General features: G+C 37.5%; 1 protein-coding gene across 4 annotated transcripts in view; it reads left to right on the forward strand.

Annotated features, from left to right (window-relative positions):
* The window catches only part of LRRC28 (leucine rich repeat containing 28), a 51,198-nt gene that overhangs the window by 32,178 nt on the left and 8,894 nt on the right, over positions 1–10,126 (forward strand). For all 4 annotated transcript variants that reach the window (XM_010717539.3, XM_010717535.3, XM_010717537.3 and 1 more), the window contains 2 exons: positions 6,351–6,453; positions 9,636–9,811. In XM_010717539.3, the coding sequence (XP_010715841.1) occupies positions 6,351–6,453; positions 9,636–9,811 (279 nt within the window). The remainder of the gene's footprint in view (positions 1–6,350; positions 6,454–9,635; positions 9,812–10,126) is intronic.

A 10,126-nucleotide genomic window follows, 5' to 3' on the forward strand; every position in this document is an offset into this window, starting at 1 on the left:
AAAGGCAACAGGTGATTTTTCATCCATTCTGATCCCTTCAAACTCTGTTTATGGAGTACTTACGGTGATCAAATTGTTGGAACATATATTAATGAAAAAAATACAGGTTGAGGTTTCATATTTGCTTTAGAGCCATTGGTCATCTATCAAATCTGCTTTATTTTTAGCTAATGGGGGAAAAAGTTTAAACGATGTCTTGTTTAAATATAGTACTGAGTAATCTAAGTTCCATCACTTTAGGTAATGACCTGCTTCTGTTTGCTGGATCTGGTGTTTAAGATTCTTCAGCTAGAGTTGGAAACGTGCTGAGGAGTACCAGTAAATCCATATAAGTGACTTCTTTCATTGCTGGGAATGTCAGTACTGAATAGTCCAGCTAAGATTTAGTTTGTGTGGTATATAGGCATCCATCAAAACTTTCACAGCAGATGCACAAGAAAAACTTAATCTGCTTGTTCCTCAGCCCTTTCTAAGTTTGGAAGTGTAGAGGGAGGCCTTCATGAGCAGGAGGTGTGGTGACTGAGTGGTTTGTGTTGTGGGAAGTCATTGTGACTGCAGGAAGGGTGGATTGCATATTTTGTCCATGAAAAGCGAGACATCTTCCATGTGTCAGTAGGCTAATCTCTGCTGAAATGCAGATGTGCGTGCAGATTTACTGTGCCAGCTGAATAGCCATGAGTAGTTTTTCCTCTAGAATGCTCTTAGAGGTTGGTTAATTAGGTGCAGATGAAGTGACAATAATATTGAAAAGAAGATGAAAATGAAGGTGACTAAAAATGGGATGTTTTTATTTCTAAATTAATGAAACTGTGTGGGTTTAACTTAATTTTTTCAATACTAGCAGTTCAGTCTTTAAAGCAGCTGATAGTCTTATTTTTTTTAACACCTTAGTTCATATTACTGACAAGTGCAAATAATGTCTCCAGACATGGTGTTTCAGTTATGTCCCAACATATGTCATTATATAAATGAGAAAATGAGTTCCAGGATGCATCATCCAGACTTCACAGTACCATCTGAAACAAGCAAAGTAGTGAGCCTCAGTTTGGCAAATATTCCTAACTCCATTTCATGAGAGAGAAGTGGAATATTTTTAATTTTTCAAAAATAAGATGATGCTCAGTAAGAGAAGATTTCTCTGCTTCTGCTCTGGTAGCTTATCTGTGAGTGAGCTATGACCCGTATGAGCCACAGATCTACTCACGTGTTTTAAGTTCAAAAGGAGGAAATAAATCTGTAATATAATGATACACCTTTTTTTTTCTTCTTTATTTTTAGCCTCAAATTCAAAACATTCTGAGGGAACTTCTAAAATAATGGGAAACATCAAAGACTGTCAATTGACCTTGTTCAGTAGTTCTTAATAGTGACTCACTGGAGAACATTTGGAGATAATTTGCTATCTGTGAATATGAAACTGAATCATAAATCCTAGAGTTCAGAGGAAAAGCAGCCCAGCATAAACGTAAATGTTTAATCCTTGGTGAAGAATCAGAAGGCTTCAGAGTGGTCGAGATGTGATGGCATCAAATAGAGTGCACTGAAAAGCAAAATGAGATCTATTTTCTGCTGTATGAGAAAGTGTTCTCCTTGATGTGCTGAACTACGTGGAATGTTAGAGTATTACTGAAGTTAAGCCATAATTGTAGCATATTTCTGCTAGCTGCACATGCTGGCTAGTTTTATGTATATTTATATGTAACTTCTCTATTAATGGTGCCCGTGGCCAGTGAAAGATCCTGCAGAAAAAAAGAAAAGTGATATTTGAGCAGTAATCGTCTTACAGTTGTTTTTCTGTGAGGGAGTTGAGTAGGAAGGCAGCCATCTTACACACCTCCAAAGAATGTTTTTCTTTTGCTTTTTTAAGAGGCACGTCTGTGGCAGAAGAAATGTTCATGCTTGGAACGTGTTGCTTAAAACTTTTTCAAGTGTGATTTACTTTATTTCATATGGTGGTTGACATCCAATGTGGCAAGGTACCCATTTTTCTCCAGCTAAATGTGTCCCTTGTTGCCGCCTGTACGGCTCCTGTTAGGTGTAGTGCGAGCTGGCATTTTCCTGTTCCTAGACTGATGGTCTCAGATTCTGGCAGTAGCACTGTGACTGTACTGCTGGATAGATACAGGGCAAAATCCTGCACAGTGCATTCTTTGAGGTGGTAATAGTCGTATGTGAGCTTGAGGGCATGTGTATCTTAAGAAAAAATTCTGATATTTTTCAGTTTTGCTGGATTCAGTAATAGCTTACACCACTCTGACTTTTCTAACTGATAGGGAAACAAGCAGATAGGTAAGTAATACTGAGTTAGTCATTTGTTGTGCAGGATACATCTAATGTTTGGATATGCTGGTATTTTTATTTTTCCACATTGTGTTGGTTTACGCTCAAAGAAACAAGAGTGTAGATCTGAATGTTTGGGCCTTCCTAATGAATTTCTAAAAATGCCCAAATCAGAGGTGTGTAAGCTAAGCTGGAAACTGCATTCTAGCCAGCTCTATGTAATTGCTTTTTATTTTCTTGTCATTGGTTTTCGTGCTGTTCCAATAAGTGGTCTTAAGAATTCTGTTCTTGAATGGCAGATAGCACCTCCGATCCCTTTATATCAATCTTATAATCAAAATTACACTTTGATAGAAAGCTAACGTGAAAATTTTACTGCTAGCAAATGCTTCAATGCCTGAAAACAAATTCTGCTGCAAGCAGAAATTTGAATCTGATGACACTGCAGAAGTAAAATTGATTTATGTAATAGAGTACAAATATAATTAAAATAGGCTATAAATTCTGAAGTATACTGGCAGCTCAGGGGGTGTTATGGCAGCAAATACTCAGTGTTATATCACTTTATTAGGGGTTTATGTGCACTTTTTGTTTAGAAAATGGGTCTAGTAATTATCAGTGCACAGTAAACAAAGGTCTTATTCTACCTCAGTATATACTGCTTTTGTGTCCTTGCCCTCGCAGTATGGTTAAAAGAGCATCAGTGCAGACACACAAGAGCTTTTGTTCCATCTTCAGCCATGTGGAATGCATATGCCAGGGCCCTGAGGTTAAGACAAGAAAAAAAAAAGGAAAAAAGAAATAGAATTGGGGTTTGTTCAGGACTCATGGCACTGGGTCATTTCTGGGAGAGATGTCTTTGATCTGGGAGCCTGGAAGGAGGAAAGTGGAAGTGTTTTAGACAGTACAGTGCTGGCAAAAGCCACATGAAAACCTTCTTTGTAGCTTTAGCCTTTTCATAGATGGACAGCTTCCTTATTTTACCAAGTTCTTGCAGACTGTTTTCTAAAGAATTTTTAACAATATTTATTGATTGATAAAAGGCATAAAAATTAGTGGAGATGAGATGAGATACAAAGAGCTTTTTAAAGTGATGTTTTATTTAAATTTAAGCTTTATGGATAGTGTTTGAGACTTGAAAAAACATCTTTTGGGGACTGGAAAATGCTTGGTTATTTAATGCAAAGAAACTATATCAAAGGAACACTTATAGTTAAAGGCTATTTGGCTTTGGGAATAGAATTTTTCCTACTGAGATATTCTGTCTAACGTCCAAAAATTTGCTTTAATTACCTAGGAAATGCAGTCAGCTTAGAACTTAGAATCTAAACATAGCATAAGATAAAGACGGAGGAAAGAGATGAGATGCAGCCTAAGTCCCCACCCCTAAATGTGTATGAAAAGAACAGCTTTAGGGCTTTTTTTGACTTGCTTGATTTCCAGCCCATTTGCATACATCTGTGTGGAAATGAGCAAGATGAGCCCTCTTTTAAAATTTTCTTCCATTCTCTAAATTAATGAGTTAAACAGTATCACGTTCAAGCTGCCCCAGCAACCTATAGTTTTCTGCTCTTCTTCACCAGATTGGTCTCTGCAGCATGAGGCTCCCTCAGCTCTCAGTGGCCTGTGCTATTTGTGTTTAATTTTATTGAGTAATTCTTTTCCACCGTTATAGTACTTTGCGGTGTTACTTCTTTGGTACTGCAATATTTTTCTTCGTTGTAGGATAGTGATGTTTTTGTTTCATCTAAAAATATCCCAGAACTTTGTTAAACTATTTTCAGCCCTGCCATACTGAGGCAAAATACCCCATCTTTTTTGAGGTGTTAACTCTTAACAGTGTGCAGCAGCATCGCACAGTGGTGCTAATCAGTCAGCAGAGGTATTTGTACTTCTTTCGTGGGGCAGAACAGTTGACAGATGCCGGAGATAGTTCTTGGAACTAGAGTATCTTTGGGCCGGGGTCAAAAAGGCACGTGATGGGTAAGAACATCGCCTGATGTCCAGTTATTCTGATTTGAGCAAAGCCCCAGTTATGGTTCCTGAAACCTGTTGCAAAACCTCTATAGAGTGCAGTGTAAGAGCCTATATTAAAAGAAACAGAAGTCAAGTTTTCTATGTTAACGTTTTCAGAAACAGAACATATTAGTTTTCTGTGGGTATCAGTTCTTCTTCCTTAGACTGAAGATTTGATGACGTGGCACTCTTTGAAGCTCCTCAGCTCGAGCCTTTAAGGTTTCCGATACTTACAGCTGCTAGTCAAGTGGGTGACAACTGAAGACATTTGGTGTATTTTAAGATGGCCAAATGTTTGGGGAAATCATTTCAGATGTCATTTGCTTTATCTCTGTAAAGTGGTACCCAAAGCTCTAAGTGAAAGTGAAACTGTCCTGTGATAAAAATGGGCTTGTATTACTTATTATAGTAAGGAACGGTGATGAAAGATCACTACTGCAAACAGAATAGCTGCATAGAGATATTGTATATGAAAATGGTTTAAATTTTTCTTCTGTTCTTGGCTGCTGTTTCAAAAGGGGCAGAAGCTATATTCACTTTTATTTGTTGCTAATCAAGGTAATTGCCAGTTGACAAAGATGGGAAGTCAAGCTAGTTGATGTTACTAGAGCTTTCAGTGTAGCTGATTCAGCTACAAGGCTTGTTTATCTTGCTTAGTTTCTATGACTTGCTCATGAAAGTTTAAGAAGTTGAGAAATATACGAATGGCTTTTCATAATGCAGTTTGTTTGGGTTGCAGTTACCTCCTCCATAGCACAGATGCTTTCAGATGTTTGACAGCTTCTTGCTTGGTCTGTGTTAAATGCGTGTCTCTTCCCAACCTGGTGCGCTGAATGGCATAGGAGCTACAGATGAAATGGACTGCCAAGTTGATCCTACATGTCAGCTTTGAAAGTTCAAAACTCTCTTAGGAAAAAAAAAAAAGCTATTCCCTTTATTTTGGTTTTTCACTTCTTTTGATAGCAGACTGACTGGATCCTGCTGATAAGCAAACCTATTCCTTCTGAGAATTATTCCTAGAAACCTAAATTTTCTCCTTTTGCTCTGTTTTTCCACTTCAGCTTGCTAAACAAAAATAAAATCATCCCATACCTATGTGGTTATATCTGGAAATATTAACATACTTATAGTTCATGAAAGTATTGCTTAAATATGCCCTGCTTGCTTCTTTTGACTGCCAGCCTTGAATATTTTAACAGAAATAATAAGCAGCTCATATTTGGATGTATTGATTGTTTATTTATAACCACAACTTCTGCTGTATAATATTCTGCAATTTAATGCTTATGTATTTCCCTGTGTTCTGTAATTTGACATATCTCATGGACTTCTGAATGATCACTGTTATGTACCTAGTTATGGCTAATGTAGTTAATCATGTTTCTCGGAGAGAAGAAAGTGTGGGACATACCACCATAAAGGTTTTTTGTTCACCATTTCACAGATAATAAGGCTGTGATTTTGGTGGTGCAATGTTAATGGAATGGAGACTTGACCTTATGCAGTATAGAATCACAGAACAGCTTAGACTGCAGGGGATATTAGAGATGATCCAGTTCCAACCCCCTGGTATGGGCACGGTCGCCAACCTCTTCTAGATCAGCCTGCCCAGGATCCCATCCAACCTGGCTTTGAGCCCCTCCAGAGGGGCATCTGCGACCTCTCTGTGCAACCTGTTCCAATGCCTCACCACCCTCTGAGTTGAAACAACAACAAAAAAGCAAAAGTATACACTGTAGGATTCGAAATGGATTGTCACTTTTCTTCTTCTACCTCACTTGGAGTTTGTCAGAATAAAGTTTTAAATGGGATTTTCTGATCTATGGAAAAGAGCTTTATTATGGATCATTTGAAAAAAAAATAATTGGAAATAGCACTTAGAATTATTAAAATAACTTGCTCAAATATTTACAATTGGGAAGTACTAATTTGTTTGCTGCCATCGAATTTGATTTCTTATTTATAATTAAAAGGAATTAACACTTAATCACTTAGCTCACAATTGTCAGTCATCCCTTCTCCCCCTTACTTTTTCTCTTGTTTTCTAAACCCAGATTTAGGTCGTTCGCGGGAGCTACAATATGTTTATGTGGATAACAACATTCATCTCAAAGGCCTTCCATCTTTTCTGTATAATAAAGTCATTGGTTGCAGCGGGTAGGTGTGAATTAAATCAAATGTTTTGCAAATGTGTTCCGTTGAAAATTTCTCATAAATATGTGCCTATGTGATACAGCTGAATTTTTTTGTGATAGATTCAGAATTAATGTCAGTTTAAGGATTACTGCAGCTGCCAGCTCTTCTACTTTTGCAACAAATGTTCTATTAATTGCTGACTTTCAGTATTCTCATGTTAAGCCATAAGTCGTTGCAGTTATTCTGAAGGAGTTTATAATGATAATGTAAGTCCCGAAGCTGAATGCTAGCAGCATTTAAAGATGGCCAGAACTGTAAGCTTTGCAAAATCTGCATAACTGAAGAATGCACAAACTGTTTCTTCATGTGTTGCACCATCTATCCAGTTCAAAAGTTTCCCCATTTCTCTAAATTTTGGGCCGTATCTTGGAATGCCACATGCAGCTTTGCTCATTTTTTGTGTCCCAGTATCAGCTTCTCCTAAGTCTTGGTACATACTAACTAAAATAGTTTTTTTCTAAGGAATTGTGGATTGACAGATATATTTTTAAGTGTGCATTTTAAAAATATCCTAGGTTGTCTCATGTTTGTGGTTAGGATGTGAGGAAAAAAGTGGTCTGACTAGGACAGTGGCTTAATTCTTTCTGCACTGACACTAGCATAAATTAGGATCAGCACCACTGAAATGAATGGAGCCTTACTGGTATAACACTGATCAGAGGAGGATTGTCCTCATTACCATCTAATTATAAATTTCTGGTATGCTTGCTCTCAGCAGATCTTATATTAAATATAAATTCCCCCTTTACAGCCTGTGCTCTATTGCAATATGTGAAATGCTGAGTCTTGGCATTTTAAGGTTTTTCTAATATTCATGTCAGCTGGTTGTGTGATATTTAAATACTTGCAATTGCATGAAACTTGTGCAGTCTCAAACTGACTTTGTTCTTCAGGGAAAATTATTTCTAGCCTTTGCTTTTTCAGAACTAATAATAAATTGTAAGAAAGACATTAAATGCCCAACAGGTAATAGAATTGTATTGATTGTGACCAAAACACTAATGATAATGCAGAAAATGTTCAAGCAAGTGTGGTCCAACTATCCTGTCCTTGTTCCTTATTTAACACTTAGAAAAATTGTTTTAATCTTTATGCTGATCTTTTGTAACTATTCAGTTTCCATAAGACATGATAATTAAAAAAAAATCTGCTGTTCTTAATAAAGCATCCAACACAGAAGACTGATTTCCAATACCCAAATAAGTATGTGCATTTGTGTACCTGTCAGATAGCTGTCTTTACGTTGTAAAGCCATTCTGTGTTCCTTCTAAGAAAGCATGAGTAACCAATTCAAATTTTTCAGAGGTCAGGCAAAATGTTTGACGTTCCAGACTTTAGTACTTCGGTCATCCACAGGACAGCTAAATCTGCCATGCTGCTGTTACTAATATAAAGCTAGATTTCTGAAAACAGGATATATATTGCATTGTCTAAGTAGTGAATCTCTGTCTGGGAATCCTGCAGTCAGACTAATGGAGAAAGTCTTTTATGTAAGAGGTGATGATCTCAGTACTCAGTCAGATCATAGTTTTTGCAGGTAGGATTTCATAGTTTCCAGCTAGGTGTCTGTCACCCTTCTTCAAAGAAGCCAATGAGTGATCATAGTTTTTTTCCTCACTGTGGTTATTCTACCAGGCTCTCCTGCAGCTCCAGTTTTTTTTCTAGCTGGATAGACCATCTTTCCCCTTTCTCCCCTGCTTTTTAAACTACTTTTGTTGGTTTTTAAATTTTTCTTCTTGCACCAGTATTACTCACAGGTTCTGATTCTTTCCCTAATATGTCTAAATGTAAGGATGCATCCCTTAAATTATTCCTTTTGATACTCTGTTTTGCATGCCTCCTTTGTGTGCTGCAGTGGGCATTCGTATCTTCACCCTTTATGCAGAGTGAACCAAATAACCCAATTCTTAGTTACAGAAGCTGCAGTGAGGTTATGGGGTTTGTCTTCTATCTAGGTTGGTATGGGATTGAAAAGCTTGAAAATGTGGCATTATAGATTGATTGGTGTTGATGGCTTTGGATATTGATTGTTGGAGAATGAATTGTTGGAATACTGAACCTCTAAATTCTAGATTGTATTTTACCTCCGTTAAAGGTCTGTGGGGAAGTATTAAATATTTTAAAAGAGGTTTATTGACTTGCTTCTTGATGCTACTCTTCTTTGCTTATTTCTCAGAGGTATTTTTTCTTCAATCGGAGGGGATGAGATTCTTCCTTATCAGAGAAGTTCTACCACATTTCTTTCACATCTGATAAGGATGAAAGCAGTTACCTCAGGTTTTGGTCCGATATCTGGGAAGGCTGACAGATTTGCATTCATGTTCTATTTGTTAGGACTGGCCCTAACGAGTTGCTCTTGGCTTCAAATTTAAGTTGTCATAAACAATTTAAGTTCCCTTGTTGATTTCCCCAACTTAGTAGAATTTTCTTATGCCTGTCTCTTTGGCATGATAACTTGCAACAGGGATCACATAAAGAACTGTTATTCTAATACAGGCTGAATTTCTCTCCTTGAATCCTAGCAACCTTCCTTTTTCTTACTATAGTTTGAAAAGGACAAAGTTAGTACTTGAAAAAGGATCTTACAGTCTGAGCTGAGGTTTTATTTGGTTTTTGTTTTTCAGAGGGACTCTGGGTAGGGAAGGGTATGGGAAATAATCACTGAGTAGTAATTATGTTTCTTTGTGGCTGTAGCTCACAAGCATGCCTCATAGACAGTAGTTGAGTCCTACTGTCATTCTTAAGTGGTTGATCCAAGAAAAGGGAAATAAATTATTGAGTGTTAGATTGCTCCCTTATTTTCAGTTTTTAGTAATATTTAGCATTTGGAGGCTAAATGGGAATAACGTCTGTTACTTTGGTAGTGCACTTGGCTCACATCCTTGGGACTGTGTACTCATTTCTCTAGCATTTGGAAGTTATTTGATAAATGCAGACCTCCAGATGTCTTGTGACATGTCATCAGAGGTTGGGTATCTTAAGAAAATCTGTGTCCATACATACTGCATTCTGCAGTGAGTCCGTGAATGGTGCTGCACTAAAGAACAGTATCAAGTGTGCTTGGGGGTTGGTAACTCAGGTTTCCCCATGCAGTTAACTTAATTTTTTCCTAACCACTTCTTAAATGCTTTGTGTCTTTCTAGCTGTGGTTCTCCAATTCAAGTTTCAGAGGTGAAACTGCTCTCTTTTTCATCGGGACAGTTAACTGTGTTCCTGCCAGCAGAGGTGAAATCTATAGGGACCGAAACAGATCATGTGCTGCCTTTGCAAGAATTGGCTATGAGGACCCTCTATAACACTTACTACGTGTATTTAAAGGGTAAGAATCTTTGTGTTCTTCAGATTTTGGATGCCCTATCACTGAAGTGTTCAAGGAGTGGTTTGGCCTTTCAGCAGCCTGGTGGTGTCCCTACCCAGGGCAGTGGGGTTGGAACTAAATGATCTTTATGGTCTCTTCCATCCCAAGCCATTCTAGGATTACAGAAAGAGTGGAAGTGCATTTCTGGCAATGATAGTAACACTTGACATGGCTTCTCAAAGAGCAGGACAAAGATGAATATTTTAAAAGATTTATTTAATCCAATTCTCTTTGAAATGCTGTATTACAAGAAAAAAAGTAATTAAAAAAAAAAAA

The sequence above is a fragment of the Meleagris gallopavo genome, chromosome 12, assembly GCF_000146605.3.
Source record: "Meleagris gallopavo isolate NT-WF06-2002-E0010 breed Aviagen turkey brand Nicholas breeding stock chromosome 12, Turkey_5.1, whole genome shotgun sequence".
Classification (NCBI taxonomy): Eukaryota; Metazoa; Chordata; class Aves; order Galliformes; family Phasianidae; genus Meleagris; species Meleagris gallopavo.